This window comes from Spermophilus citellus, assembly GCF_964194105.1.
Source record: "Spermophilus citellus genome assembly, chromosome: 14".
NCBI classification, from domain to species: domain Eukaryota; kingdom Metazoa; phylum Chordata; class Mammalia; order Rodentia; family Sciuridae; genus Spermophilus; species Spermophilus citellus.
The window spans coordinates 61,349,956-61,366,392 of record NC_138194.1 but is presented as its reverse complement, the minus strand read 5'-3'; the positions used below and the strand labels follow the sequence as shown (position 1 = coordinate 61,366,392).

Here is a 16,437-nt window from a genome sequence, read left to right as displayed (position 1 = left end):
ATACATAAGTTTAAGTCTTTTATCCTTAAAAATTATCTTTTTAAAAGTTGTCATAAGTATATCTTTCTGTATTACTGTACTTGTCTAAATGTGAATTTCATAGCACTTTACTTCTTCTGGAAATAGTTACAGTTGCTAAAGAAGGTAATCTTGAAAAACCTAATTAACTATGTCCTATTTCCAAGTTGTATATGCACCAGTTTTATCTAGCTTTCTTTAAGAATGAAAATTGTTTCAGAAGGAACTTTTTGGTTTTGTCATTTACTTTGTGGAAATGAATGTGCATATGAAAATGCATGGATATTTCCAGGCCATCTGATTATTCAGTAGTCGTGAAATTATAACGTAAACTTTTAAAAAGAAACTCTTTGGAATAAATTTAGACTTAAGAAAATATTGCAAAGATAGTATGAAGAGTTTCTGTATATCCTTCACCAAAGTGTTATAGATTTTTCCTAATTCAACATAGTTGTTATAATCTAGGGTTCTAGCCACTTGATAAACTATATACCATGCTTGGATTCAGAACACTCATTTGTATTTAAAGCATTTAAATATAATGACATACACTTAACTAAATTGTTTGTGCTTTTTCTTTTTCTTCATGTTCTGTAGCTGCATAAAATATAGGATACTGGAGTGAATTTCTTTTGACCTTCAACATATCATTAGATAAAGTATTATTTTAAAATATCAGTCTGTTAACTTGGCATTTCTTTTATATGTAGAGAAAACTTCAGTTCTACTTGAAATTTATCATGGGTTGAATAATTATTATATTTTATAGAGGTACAGTGTTGATTATTTTCATCCTAAAATCTTCCCAAATATACAGGCTTTCATTGAAAATTCAGTATGGGCTGCACACAGTGGCACACATCTGTAATCAAAGTAACCCAGGAGGCTGAGCATAAGTTCGAGGTCAGCTTCAGCAATTTGAGGAAATCCCAAGCAACTGTAGGAGATCCTGTCTCAAAATGGGGCTGAGGATGTAGCTCAGTGGTAAAGTGCCCTGGGTTCAATCCCCAGTACCCACTTCCCCCAAAAAAATCCAATATGGAAGACATGACATGCAGATTTTAGCTATAGATGTCTCTAGATATTCAAGCATTATATAAAAAATATAAAATGTTCATGCCATTTCTGTGAACATGTTCCTTTGAAAGTTAGCATTCCTATATCTACTTTATTATGAGTTTCCTCAAACCTTTAAAATTTGACAGCCTAAGAAGCAAAGCAGTTAAAGTGTTTTATCCTTTAAAATTGTCTTTAAAAGTTGTCATCAATACATCATTTCCTTTCCTGAAAGCCACATACCAAACTTTGTTTGGTGAACTGAATGTCTGTGAATTCATTCTAATGAGTCTTTCTAGTTTCCACTGATGTCAAATCCATATAATCTAATTCATGTGAAAAATATTGATGCTTAGTGATATTTTTAAGAAGTAATTAGGTGTGAGAACTGGTTAGTCATCAAGTAGGGCTGACCATTTATTGAAAGATAGTAGTATTGGAGCTCTGAGGGAATTATATTATCCTGACATTTGATTATTTTTTCTTTAAACTATTAGTTTGACTCTTGAAAGGAAAAGTTAAAAATATAATTTATTTAACAATATAAAACATACCTATAGAAATCCTCACAGTGAGAGAATCTGAGAAGTGTTCCCAAGCAGCATATGTTTTAAAGAAAGAAAATTGCTTTGGATTTGAGCATATGAGGCATGTAGAGCAATGGCCCTCTTATTTCCCTGGGCTTTGATGACTGGTCTTGCTATTTTTGTGTATTTTCTAGAAGTGAAATGTTCAACCTTTTAAAATTGCATTTTTGTAGCAAAGCCAAGAGAAGGGCATTGCTTGCTTCACTCTGTATAAGAATGTGAGGATGCTGATGGTACTCTCCCTTCTCTCCACCCCCTTCCCACCCTCTTCATAGATGCGCATCGGGAATTCCTTCACAGGCCTGCATCTGGATATGTGCCAGAGGAGATCTGGAAGAAAGCTGGTAAGAATTGTTTAAAAACACGAGTTTAGTGTTCTGGCAGCTGTGTGCAGTTGTTAATGCAGTGATGTGAAGAATGACAAGAAAGGACTTTACTGCTAACAACAATAGCAAAAACAAAACAAAACAAAAACCCATAAAACAAAACAAAAAAACCTCATTAATATTCTTAGACCAGCCCTGATTAAAACATGAAATAGTTTTTATTTTAGTAGCATCTGCTAGTGCCATTATAATTGAAAGGCTGGCAATATTTCCTTTATAAACCCCTTTTTTTCAGGAGCTATAATGGTTTCAGGCTGGAATTTGGCATAGGAGGTCTTAGCTTACATGCAGTTTTCTTTGATGGAAAAAAAAAAATCCAGTGTTTAAAGAAATTAAATTGCATACTTCAGCATTTTGCTCTTCAAAAACAAAATCACATCAAATCAGTTGACTTGTTAAGGAACGTGTTAAGAATTTTTGTTCACAATTAGCTTTAAAATTGATCTTTTGTGCTAGTTAATATTCATGGATCAGAGCTAAATTATGTTTTAAGTTGAATGACAAAAGTTGCTAACCTTCTGTCTTTCCTTGCCATATGCACTGTCTGCTTTCCATTGAGAGGTATTGCTCTATATTTTGTAGTAGATTTGAAGCTTCTCCTGACCCCTTAACTGATTATTGGGCTTAAAGAAGTTCAGATCTGGCAGAATCTTTGTGGAACTCCAGCTGCACAAAACCTTGCATAAAACCTGACTAGGTTCTAAGCTGCTGTAACTCCAACTGTTAGAATTGTTAGACCATTTGAGGTGGGAAAATGGGAAATGCCATTTGTGCAGAGTCAAATGGATGTAGGAGTGATAGCACTAACGGAGGAATCAAGGCAAAGGTTATTTGTTGTTTTTTCTACAAAAGACTTCCCTTGGGTTTTGATTGACTCAGCTGTGTTTGTAGTTCTCTGCAATTTGCCAAATCTCTGGTTACTAGTATCTTATCCAAATATAGATTTTCTAAGAAATACCAGCTTTTTAGTATTTATGTATTATTATTTATTTTTGTAATACTGGGGCATTCTACTACTGAGCCACATCTGTAGTCTTTTTTATTTTGAGACAGGGTCTCACTAAGTTTCCAAAGCTGTCCTTGAACTTGTGATCCTCCTGCCTCAACCTCAACAGTAGTTGGGATGCCTGGCTAAATACCAGTTTTTATAAGTGTGATAAGAAGTTTTAAAATCTGATAGTACTCTAAATTCAGTAGCTTAGATTAAGAACGTTCTCTTGCTTGTCAATATGCAAATCAGATAGATTCATTCAGCTTAAATATTAAAATGTATATGTTGCTTACCTATATAGTATTACCTGATTTATGGTAATAAGTCACATGATTTCTCCAAGTTGTTCAAATATGCTGAATGCCAGATACCTGAGAGAGTTGCTACGTCTTCCTCCTAACCATTTTTCTTCTCCATTTTTAAGCTGACAGTGCATCTTATTCAAGTAAGAGGCATAAAGAATTGCCGTTTGGACAGCAGAAGGATGACTTTTTATGTTGAGAGGGGAGAGTCTTTTCCTGTTCCCCTTACTTAATGTGTATTTAAGTTAAATTCTTGATAGTTCTTAAAGAAAAGTTGACAGTAAGGTCTTGTGTAATCCAAATTCCTTCTGTGCTATTACCTGCTCAAGTCTTTGTTAGACTGCTATTAAGTGAGAACAGATTTTTCTGAATATACCACCTTTGTTGGAAAGTCAACTTGAATAGCTAAGCACAAAGGAAGTCCTACCATAAGTGGTGAGCAATTGGAAGCAGATTCAGAACTGTGCTGTGTATTTTCTACTTAATCAGTGTTTTTTCTACTTGATATGTTATAATCTATTGAATCTACCATTATTTTTCTTCACTGTTTTGTGGGTTTCTGAACCCAGTCTTCATGCACTTTTTGTTTGGCGGACTTAAAGAATAGAAAAAGAACATTGCTTTTTTTTTTTCCTGTTGTGTCACTGCACTCTTTAAGACAGGTTAATCATCGAGAAAATGTTTTTAGATTATTTAATTTTTAGATGTGGCTATCACTGATGATTTGTTAATAGTGCAGATTAAATTCATATTCTCACAGTAGTGCCCCTAATATGCCACTTAAGAACAGTGGTAGTGGTTGGGAGTAGTTTTCTATGGGTGCATGTTAAATTTTAGAGAGTATATTAAATCTCTAAAGTATGGATAGCAGTTTTATCTGGAAATCTCCAATAACTGCTTATACTATCCATCTGCTTATAATATCCATATCTGCTTCTTAAAAGACATTACTGGTGTTCTCAGTGTCAAGACAGCCAACCTGAAGAAGACACCAAGGGCATAATGTGACATCTGCACTCAGCTTGTTAAAATTTGAAAGCTTTTTTTTCCCTAGGATTCTAAAATTGGCTGTGCAAAAACACTTTTTTTTTTTAAAAAAAAGGAAGAAACCTATTAAGTGTGTCTTTGCAATGAAAGTACTACACATTGTCTTTGAAGCAAAAGTAAATAAAATTTAAAGCACTTGAAAAATACCCAAGTGGTGGATCTCTAAAATGTTCTAAGTGTGATGCACTCTAGCAATGCATCCTTTTACACGGAAAATAATTGCAAAAAGTATATATTGTGCTTGAAATTGTATCATATAGTTTTTGTACCATTTTACTTTGCAGTGATTTCAAACTTGCATAAAAGTTGCAAAAATGTATAAATGTATATAAAAATTTTTCTTGTAGCTTTTACCCAGATTCTTCACTTTACCATATATATGTGTGTGTGTATGTATGTGTGTGCGCGTGTGTGTGTGTGTGTGTGTGTGTGTGTGGGTGTGTATGCCCACACATAGCTATTTGAGAATAAGTTTTAGATTCAATGTCTTTTTACCCTAAACATTTTAATGTTTATTTCCTAAGAACAATATATTCTTTCTCACATAACTATAGAATATTTACCAAAATCAGGACATGAACATTGATACTACACTATTATATTTTTTAGTTGTGGACACAATACCTTTATTTTATTTATTTATTTTTATATGGTGCTGAGGATCAAACCCAGTGCCTCCTCACACATGCTAGGCAAGCACTCTACCACTGGGCCACAACCCCACCCCAGTACTAAACTATATTTCATCTACAGACCCTATGCAGATTTTGCACATTGCTCCAATAATACAGATTAATATTGCACATTTTTAAAGATTAGAAATCTTACTAAATGTTGAACACATCAGTTTTTCCTGAAAAGTAGTATTTTTAGTATTTTTAAAAGCAATAGCAAAGACAACAAATGTAACTCAGAAGTTACAAAGGATCTTTATAAAACTGGAAAATAATCTAACATAAAGATGGTTTTAAAATTGCAACTGAATGTTTTCTTCAGTATATTTCTTTTTAAACGATCAGAGAATGTTTGCAGTTGGTAATAAATATTCAAGCACCTTGCAAATGTCCTACCAATTCTCTTTGCTGATCTGTATATGCCTGTGGGATTAGAATAGGAATGCATAATTTAAATATAAATTGCCTGATTTGCATATACAATTAGTCAAGCTACAGCTTTGATCGTAAGCAAAAATTATTGTCCTGTATTACCACTTAGATAGAATTTTAATTCACCTTGAATATTCAAACTAAATTAGACCCTGGCTGTGTAGTTAGAAGGGCAGTCCTTCCCTGGTGCCCCGAGTCATTTAAGATGGGGTAATAAAGGCATCTTTCGACTCCTGGTAAAGAAGATGCTATAAGATCTGTCTGCAATACCCTGATTCTCTCCAGATTTTAGTCACATACCTTGAAGCAACTAACAAAGGCTTAACATATTTTGGTTAATATTTCCAGTCTGGATCTTTCTCTTATACTTTAGATGGTAAAACCTAGTGGACAGTAATTGCAAATGAAAGTATTTCAGATATGATTCTGCCAAAGTGACAGAGCTACAAAAGTCAGGGCAGCAGATTACTAGTAGGGAGCTTCTGATGGTCCTCACATCATGGGCTACAGATATGCAAAATAAACCTTAGGAATTTAAGAAATCCAGGGAGTACTAACATCTCTTATGTTTTTTAATCTACAGTAAAACATTTTTATTAGGAATCTATGTTTTTAATTAAACAGAACATTTAATTAAGGTGGTTTTTAAGTGGGTGAAACAATTAAGTGCAAACACTTGAATGAAACATGTCATAATTAGTTTTAATAGAGTGTTAATTGGTACTAGGTTTGCCAAGTTAATAATTACTGCTTATTAAATTTTCAATTAATCATTGTCATTTTGCTTTGAATAAAGATGAAAATTAGATAAACTAATTCAGGAGGAGGATATTTTCCCTTGTTAATTAGAACGTTCGTTAATTTTTTAAAATGGAAATTACTTGTTTTAGTTGTCAATCTTATGTTATACATTAGTTGAGTATTTGCACCCTTACTACAGCCAAAAAAAGAGCTAATTTGACACCTTGCAGGTTTGCATTCAGGCCTGATCGTTTTGGGTTGTAGTGTATGATTCAGTCATGTTTGCTGGTGCAACAGTTGGTTATGCAGAACCATCATGGTGTAGATTTGATGAAATCCATGGATAACTGCTTAAAACATAGGAGATTATTTAAAAAAAAATCATTAGGTCTATAAATGTGCTTTATAAAAGCACATCTATATTACTCAGAAAATGACTTAAAGAAAACTGGATCATCTGTTTCATCGATTTGATTTCAAAGGTCTGTATTAATTGCTAAGTTACCTTTTCACTCGTATTTTTTGCCAACAAAATTATTATTTGCACTCATATCTGGATACATGTAAATTTTTTCTTCTTTCTCTGTTGTTTTTTGAGAACTTTACCTGTGAACATTTTATATTTATATAATCTTAGTGTTGTGGACTACCTTTTTTATGTATCTGAATGATCCAGGAAGGTTTCTGTGGGTGTTCTTGTACTTGGTGATACACTGGTCTCAGATTCATTTCTGAAGACGTTGGTTTGGTAGAAAAGTTGTAGCAATGTTATAAGCATTTCAAAAATACTCCCAGAAGTACAAGTTAAGGAAACATCCTCACTCCTGAGTGAATTTCAAAGATCTGCTATTTTCTTAGCCAGAACCACCCAATAATTTGGATGAGAGTCATGCCTGTTGGATAAAATTCTGTTAAAAAGGGATCAGTGTCCAAGATCCTGGACTGAGAGATGTTCTCTTGTCTGGTTCGCCCGATGGGCACACAGAGGAGGCTGTCAATGAGGTGAAGCGCCAGGCGATGACCGAGCTGCAGAAAGCCGTGTCTGAGGCTGAGCGGAAAGCCCATGACATGATCACGACGGAGCGAGCCAAGATGGAGCGCACGGTGGCGGAAGCCAAGCGGCAGGCGGCAGAGGACGCACTGGCGGTTATCAATCAGCAGGAGGATTCGAGTGAGGTAAGACATTTGGTAGAGCTTCCAAGTGAGCATTACAGTTTTCACTAACTAAACTTCTCGTTTTTCAATCCAGGAGATCACAAATAAAAATTTTTGGAAAAAATTTCAATTTGGGAAAGTCAGAAAGCACTTGTGGAATTGACCAAGAACTGGTCAAATTTTGTTTCTTTATTAAAGACCTAAGGAAAAATTCTTGGCCAAAAGTGATTTTAAAATATTTGATAATCAGATTAAGGTGAAATGCTTCACCTCCCATCTTTGGGACACTGAAACCCGACTCTGTGCGTGTGTGTGCCCAGGCGCATGTGTACATGTGTATTAATTGTTTCCTCCTTAAAGGGATTTAATAGAGCTGTGTTCTGTAAGCTATGGTCTCCAAAGACCTACTGCAGCACTGGAATCCAAATTAGTTCTATTAGGCCTAAAGTTAATGATAAAATGATATTTGCATCAACTAAAGAGTTCTAAAACATTTTACAATCTGTATTTTCATAATGTTTGTCATAACCATGATGTCATTACATTGCTATTAGAAATAATATTATTTGGTATAATTCCCATGTAATAATGATCACACATACACATAGACACATATGCGCTCAACATAGTATGAATGACTCAAGGATCTAGGAAGTATAGCCTATAAATCAGAGCAAAGAAATGTTCCATGTTAATTAATACAGCATCACAATCCTCAACCCTAAAGTAACTTTAGATAAAAGACTACAATTAGTTAGTCTCACAAAGCTGAACTCTGCAAAGGCATGAACTGATAAATCAATGGTCTACTACAATACATATCTATAATTTGTGAGGGAGAGTAAGAATTTAATTTGTACCAGGCTTTTCTGTAGATGAAAGACCCTGCGGGAATCACTCAATGCCCAGAGTTTCTATTTAATGTGTAGCAGATGAATAACAAGGGGACAAAAGGAATTGATTTTCAACATTTGAAAGTTTCTCAGGAAGAGAGGGACAAAGGAAAGTTTATCTACCCTTTAACTGCTGACTTTTCCATTGTCGAATTAAACTAGACAGAAATTCAATTTTATTGGCATCTAGCAGCTAAGATATATAAGGACTTTGTTTTGTGTTTATGTGTTTTGAAAAAATTCATTAGCATCTTTTGAAGAGAACTTGTATAAGTTAGTAACATTGTAGGGCACATTTGTCATTCTTCAGATATTATCACTTTCACATGAATGTTTTAGGGCTGTTAAGAGCATTTTTTTGTAGGTCCCTAAAATCTAAAGACAAATGTCTAAGAAGAAATTGTGAATTAGTAAGTCTTTACGTTTGCACAATAATATGCTGTATTTCTTCAGTAGCTATAAGCTTAGTGTCTTTATTCTAAAACCTATGCAGAAAAGATATGATTTTGACAACAGTCTTTATCATTGTCATATGTTGTATTGAACAGATCTCAAGTCTAAACAGTTCCCTGGGCTCTTTCTGGACAGCAGAAAACTCCGGTTTCCTTGGGCTAGAAGAAAGTGCCCTTACCATGGCTGGACCCCAAAAGTAAAGAGAATCTGTTAGTCCTAGTCCAGGACATTTTAGAATTTTCACCTAATTTCTGTTTTTTAATTCAGGATTTATCTTAAATATTAACCATTCAACCCCAAATTCAGCACCTTTTGATGGTTCCCGGGGCAGTGGGCGTGTGCAGGGGACAAGAGAGAGGATGGGAAAGGAAGCCTTGCTGGTCTTTGGAAGCATGATGGCCCTGTGACTGATGGGTGTTGATAAAGATTGCTCAGACTGCAGTGTGGCAAGAGATTAGAGGAAATGTAAAAGAGGGACTGTCTCAGTGTTTCAGGAGGACAATGGGTAGATGAAGATGATTGGTAGTGGTGCTGGGGTGGGGAAAATTGGGTGTGCTGGCTGGAAACCCAGGAGATAGAGTGGGCAAGAGAAAATGTGCTTGTCAGGAAAGAAGTTCAGGGTACACACATCAGTTGACTCTACTTGAACCACTTTCACAAACTTGCTGGCTTCAGTCTACCCAACGTAGGTGTAAGGGTGCTGGGGAAGACAACCTTTGCTCATTTTGTGTGTGTGCATAAGCAACACCAGTTAAAAACGTTTAAAAGCTCTAATCAATTATTGAATCCAGCTAGACAGGTCTTCTCTGTTTACTGGAAAGGGCAAATAGAGCACAGAAGCTTAAGTAGTTCATCTTGTCGAATGTGAGAACTGGGGCTGTGCATTGGAAGGTGAACAGCAAGATGGCCCTGCATCCTGGCTTGAGTAGGCCAGTCCCAGTTTATACATGTCATCCTCATGTAGCTGCTCAGAGTGGTTCCTTCTACTCTCAGGTGTCCTGGTTTGGATGATGTTGTATGGTCACAACATTTAAAGGCCATGTTCAGCTGATTGGATGATCATCTGCTCTGTGGCAGAAGGAATCCAAGGGCAGTGCCCCAAGACTGGATTCTGGCCCAGCTCTGTTGCCATCTTGGGTTCTTGAGCGAGTCATCTTTCACTTCACCTGCCTAACTGAGTTGTTTAAAAACCATTTTAACAGCAATATTATATAGTGTTTGAAGAGTGAAAACTCAAGGCATTATTATCTGCTCATATTTCACACAATCATATTTTTTTGCATATTTGAATTTATTCAAGTTTCCACAGTCATCCTTCACACAGTATATGCTAAACTTGTGCCTGAAACAACATCCCCTTCTCCTTTTTCCCCTCTTTATTTGAAGCCACCTCTTGTAGTCATCAGCCCACCTCTTATGATCAGGTGTATAATTTATATAATTCACATCTGCAAAAAAAATACATGTAGATGATATAAATACACATGTTATTTTGTATGTGTGTATTTTGTAAGGTCTTTATAGAGACTTTGAGAAAGCACTTGTGCTTCAGAATTAGAACACTAGAGTTCTGTCCCAGTGTGCTGCTTGTTTTAAGTATAGACATCTGACTACTTCTCTCTATAATTTCTGCATTTAGCTTTCCTCCTGTACCTTAGTTTTCACATCACATAAAAAGGAGCTAGTCATTCCCTTCATGCTTAGAAAAACCTGTGGTTCTAAAAAGTTGGCAGCATAGGAGAGAGAAAATATGGAAAGAGGAGAAAAGAGCTGAAAATGTTTTACTGAGAAGACCAGAGCAGGCATGACTAACACAGGGGTATTACTTGTGAGGGACAGAGGACCCATTTTAATTTATCGTCCAAACTGGGATGCTTCTCAGAGTAAACAGGGTGCTCCTGCTGGGATGGACCACTCCTGTGAACTGTGGCTGTCCATCCCAGGCACCAGGAATAGGGGGGGGGGGGTCAGAAGCAGGGTTAAAAAAGGTTCTATGAAGTTTGTTTTGCCTGTGATGAAATGAGAAGACCTACAATAAGTTTCTGTCCCGGTGCCAGGTGTGATACAGAGCTACCTCATATACTTTAGCTCTTTCTTCTCATACCAGCTCTGACAGAGTAAGGAGCTGTTTTTATTTTTGTTTGTTTGTTTTTTCAATTTGCAGTTAAGAAAGTTGTCTTGAAGGGATTAGTTCACTTGTTCAGCATCTCACAGTCAGTACATGTGAGCTGTCCTAAGCCCAGGTTGCCTGCCTCGTAAGCTACCTTCTTAATAGTCACATGGCAGTAGTAGGAATTATTTTCCCCCAGTTGTGCACTAGTGTATTTGTTTCTTCATTGGATTCTGCTCAATTATCTCTTCCTAGTTTCCTAGCTTTATTTCAGTTTATAGACTAATAATTATTATTACTCGAAGTTAGAATGACTCTGTACTTGGGACAGAACCTAAGCAGTATGATACTTCCTGTACTTTTTATAGTGAAATATGTGTTTCACCAGGAATGTAATGCCAGCATTAGCTTTCTTTATATTTTGGTTTTATTAAAAGACCCGCTGTTTGATTCCATAGGTGTTCATGGGGTAGTGGACAAAGAACAGGCCTAGGACTGACTTTGAGTTGCTTATTTTTTGGAGCTTTGGTTTTCTCACCTGCAAAACTAGGATAATGTTTGAGACCCACTTTGTAAGATGGTTGAGGGATAGACATTAGATGACAAGTATTTAATATATAAAAGTTTGCTTGATCAACGAGGAGAAAGAGAGAGGGGAGGAAGGGGGAGGGGGAGGGAGGGATAGATAGATGGGGGGGGCAGTTAAGAAATGATCCTAATAGGAAAGGTCTGAGGAGATTCAGGAGTAACCATGAGGTAAGAAAGCACAGGATGGAGACTAGAAGTCAAGACTGTGGAGTTCTGTAGAGTTCTTTGTGTAGTGGTTGCTGGGGCTGTAGAGCAGTTTGCAATCAAACGTTCAAGTCTTGGGAGTGGGTGTTACCAATGAATGGCTCCAGAGTCAAGTGTAGGGAACACTGACTTATAGGAGCATCCTGGTGGGGCTCCATCCAGAGCAGGGAATTGAGAGAATGCAGCTCAGGAGGATGAGATGGACAAACGGTTTGGGGAGTCATTCACTTACAGCTGAGGGTTGAAATCGGATCTGATAAGGGAGCACAGAGGAAGGAAGGGGGATATGTGTTGGTTGGCCCTCCCCCTTTGAGAACTACTTAAAGGGAAATAAAGAGGAAGTTACAGTACAAGAAAGAGAGTTTCAGTATCTTGGAAATCGGAATCGGGAACATTAAAAAGGAGGAATGGGGAAGTGCTCAGTAGTGATTAATCTTTAGAAAGTCTGAGGATGGTGAGGATGGAGGTAAAAATGCTTTAGTTACTTATGAAGTAAAGGGAAGAAACGTGATGTTCATTCCCTGTAGCAGTCATGCCAGTGGGGAAGGCATCCAGTTTGGACAGGGCCACCAGCTTCCTGTAAAGGCAGAGAGGTGCAGGGCCTGGAGAAGGGGTTTATATACTCTTATTTCTTCTACCTCAAGCCAAGAGGAGCCAATGAGGCTTCTGCTGCCACTTCTTCTGGACCCCCTGATCCTCAGATACTGCTCAGCACTGACAAGACCCTGAATGATCCTGTGCAGTTCTTATTTCTGCTCTATAGGTACTGTTGCTCCAGGAGTCTAAGGAACTTGCCTTGTGGTTCTAAAGCCACTAAATGATGAAGTTGGAATGGAACACAGGTTAGCCTTGTTCTCAGCCTGTGCCATTTCCATTACGCACCAGGACATCTGTCCTTGATGCCTCCAATTTCCTGGTCCAACCTTCATCCACTTTCAGGGATTAAGGGCCCATCAGATCTGTTCTGTTCCAACAATATGTTTAAAAAAATCTGAAATTGACAAAATATGGCATTTTGGAAAGAAAATTTGATTTGCAGTCCAAATACCTAAAGAACTCAAATGTTGGGCTATATCATTTCTTATCTTTGTAACTTTGAGCAAGTTTTTTTTTAACTTTGAAAGTTTTAGGGACCTCAGTTTCTTGAGCTGCAAAATGAATGTGACAGTGATTTTCAATTGTCAAAGTGAGATGCAAGTTTATAATGTGATTTCAGTGTGCAGTTAAGTCAATGTGTTGCCTTCTGTAGCGTTCTTTACATTTGGAAAATTTTAAATTTATAATCCTTCCACTTAAATTTACTGAGCATTGATTCTGTGTCAGACCTAGAGAAACATAAAGTAATTCAGGAGAAAATCTCTTGTCCTTTTCAACAGTAAGAACTTGAAGGGATATATTTTGCTGGTAGGACAGAAAGACCATTCTGTGTTTCAAAAATAAGATAAAGGAAATGTTTTTCTTTGGAGCAGAAAAGAATTGATGTTGATGATAGGAAACAAAGAGTCAAAAATCTTTGATATGCAGCTATGGCATCCAGAAGATTCAGTCTATCACCTCTATGTCCATATGTAGCCTTGTGTTTAGTATATTTAGTGAAGGGGAGGTTTGGGTTCAGCCTTAGACTCTTCAGAGTCACAGTCCAGCTTTGGCCAAATGACTTCTTCTCGTCTTGCAGATAGGGAAGAAAATATTCTTTATGCCAGAAAAGGAATATAGACTAACATAGTCTAATATAGACTCTAAAGCACATGAGTTTAGGGAATGAAATGTACTGTAAAAAGAGTATTTCTGAACCTTTACACACTGTCGCGGTGATTTCAGTCACTGGCATCCTTCCTGAGAACCTTGCAAGAGGAGCTCAGTTATTTAAAATAAAACAACTACTAGGGTCTACTAATCTGACTATAAAAAGCAGGTACTGAAACATGTAAAATTCGATTAGTCATTGACCACCTTTATACCTGCCTTTGTGGCTCTGCCCCTATGTGTTATAGACACAATTTGTAGCTTCCACCTTTGTGGGCTGAAGAAAGCTTGGAAACTTAACATGATCCCACTTAGAGTACTCACAGGATCCTGCACTGTCCTCTCTTCCTAGGATTGTGACTTTTCAGAGGCTGAGTATCCCTGGTCTGACATCAGCCCTACAGGAGGAAGCAGGAAATGCAGTGAAGCCATCGAGAGAAATATATTAAGAGAAAGCATCTTCAGTTTTCTAATGAGTTTTTAAAAAGGAATATGCACTTGGAAATTTTTGTTAGTTGAACATGTGCTCAAGTCCCCTACATGTTCATTGCAGTACTGTGTCAAGAGCAATAAAAATATGCAAGGTTCTTTTTTTCCCCCCATCAGATCATTTAATTTGTTCTCTGTCGTACCTTCCTAGAGCCGAAGGTTGTTTTGTCCCAGTGGTGGGTGGTAAATGAATACAATCGAACAACATCAGAATGAACTAGAGGTAAAACTAGCCAGAGCCCTTAAATCCTGGATCAGAACCAGGCAATGCTAGGCAAGAAGCCTCAATTCCCAGCAGCTTCATGATCCAAAACATCTGTTTCTGTATTTGGAACAGTTCCACTTTTTTTTTTATTTGTAAAATTGTTCCCATCTTTGGAAACACTTTAAAAAATAAAGAAGTCCCCATTCTGTCTCCTCTTTCCACTCCCCAACACATGCATTTGTAATTACCTGGTTTAGTCTGTGTGTTTAATCAGTTTAAATTGAGAATGTTGCATACATCTGATTTCAATCTGAAGGAGCCATTGAGTATTGGGCAGTTACCACCCTTGTGTCTGCCAAAATGTGCCGCTGCCAAAAAAACGGATAGGACTCACACCAGGGTATTTCCTAAAGAAGCCACTTGACTCAGATTAGATGTTTAATTTCCTTAAAATATTGTTTTGGATTTGGGTCTCTGTTCTCTAATTGGGATTTTCTGATGTAATTTAGGAATATCGCTTATTTGCTGAGTTTGTTCCAGAACCCAGCTGGCAATCTTCTAAAAGTTAAACCTCAGGGAAATAAACTTCATTCAGAGCGCTGAAGTGTCCTATCTCACTGCTTGGAAGGGTGCATCGGGCCCACGTTTATTCACATCATTGTAGAACCATCATCCATGCATTGCAGTGGAATTAATTTGGGAGAAGAGGGCTTCCAGTTATGATAATGAAGCCTGTGATAACAGATTTACAGCTTTTGAGATATTTACTTTAACTCAAGTAGAAAAAACTGACTTTGTTCTATGTTACAGTACTGCTTATTTTAGCTTCGTTTTTGCTTCTAACATTTATGTATCGTCCAAGTTTCTAGATCTCCTCTGAGTTCATATAAATGCCTCTAGTGGGTAGAGTTTGAGACCATAAATTCTTTGTGTTTTTTCCCCCCATTGGGCCATAATTTCTGAATGGTAAAGAAATAAGAATGTAGAGCTAAGCTCTTTCTAAAAGTTTAAACCAGAATTCTTGAGTTCGCAGCCTTCTGGTATTCAAAAGCCTCGAGGTGTTAGAAAAGTTAGGTTTGACTGCTAACAGTTGTGTGCACATTTTGCACAATGGTAAAGGCTTACACACCAGGGGATGGGCTGATATCCCACAGGGTCCTTTTCAGTAGGCTCATGAACCCACCTTGAGCCACATAACCAGCATGTTGAAAGTAAAACAAATGTAGAGAACACAGTGGGGACACTTATCTATATCAGGGCTTTAAAAAATTCATTTGAATTGTAACATAACTACATACCCTCAACTTGTTGGAGTTACCAGACTATAGTGAGAAATTTGTTTTGCAAGAGAATAGTCAAAACCAGTGAAGCAGAAGAATAAAATACTGCATGGCAGAAAGTTAAGATCACTTGGCACAGCATTTCACAGTGGAATTGGTACTGCCAAAGGAGCTAGGAACATTTAACCATGTAAATGAACATTTTAAAAGTCAGCTTTCTGAGGTTCAGTCCCCTTCTGAAAGGGTCCCTTACCCATTGTTCTAACTTCCCCAAGATCTGTCCCAGATAGGTGTTCTTTGCTCTCTGACCTCTGTGCTTTGATTCACGAGGTGCTCATCTTAGAGTCTGAGGCAATCTCATCTGTGCCTTTTTGACATCTTGCAAGACACCACCCGAGAGATGGGCAGCTGACTTTCTAGGATCAGCATTTAGTTCTTCTCACTCACAGATGAGCCCCAATTTCTTCTGTTCTTCAAACTTCCTCAAGTTGCAAAGAAGTTGCACCAGTCAGAAAGTGTTGTATGCAATGAGAATTGTTATTTATCTGGTTTCAGAATTTCTCACTTTTTCAAAACTAAATCATTAGGCCTCATCTGATTTATTCATTTTACAGTTATTAATCCAGCACCTACTTGATAGGTGAGGCACTGATGTTTATAATATCAGCAAAAACAAACCAAGGATCCTGCCCTCCAGGTTGCTGAGGTGAAGGGGATTGTTTTAAGATCATCCTCGCATTTGGTTATGTTACACCTAACAACTGAAGTGGAAGAACTAAACACACAGAGAGGTTACAAGTGCCTTGCCTCACCCTGTCTAGCCTGGGATTGAGGCGGGAATTGACTCCTTTGTCATACTCCATTGTATTTCCTTAAGTCCAGTGCAGACATTTGGTGTTTCCTTTGTGATTCCTGCTAGTGTCTGGAAGGAAGTTGCTTCTGTCTAAGATGGTGTATGTGTGTGTACCATCATGGTACCAGTATTAAAAGGGGCAACAATTTGTATATAGAAATTTCTGGTTAATATATTTGAACAAGGAATAGTCTAGATGTGAAGAGAGCCAAGCCTAAAAAGAAAGG

The 16,437-nt window shown here is 37.2% G+C and overlaps 1 protein-coding gene across 4 annotated transcripts in view; it reads left to right on the top strand.

Annotated features, from left to right (window-relative positions):
* Positions 1–16,437, top strand: part of RUNX1T1 (RUNX1 partner transcriptional co-repressor 1) — a 139,546-nt gene that overhangs the window by 117,433 nt on the left and 5,676 nt on the right. For all 4 annotated transcript variants that reach the window (XM_081265808.1, XM_081265811.1, XM_081265809.1 and 1 more), the window contains 2 exons: positions 1,937–2,005; positions 7,220–7,410. In XM_081265808.1, the coding sequence (XP_081121934.1) occupies positions 1,937–2,005; positions 7,220–7,410 (260 nt within the window). The remainder of the gene's footprint in view (positions 1–1,936; positions 2,006–7,219; positions 7,411–16,437) is intronic.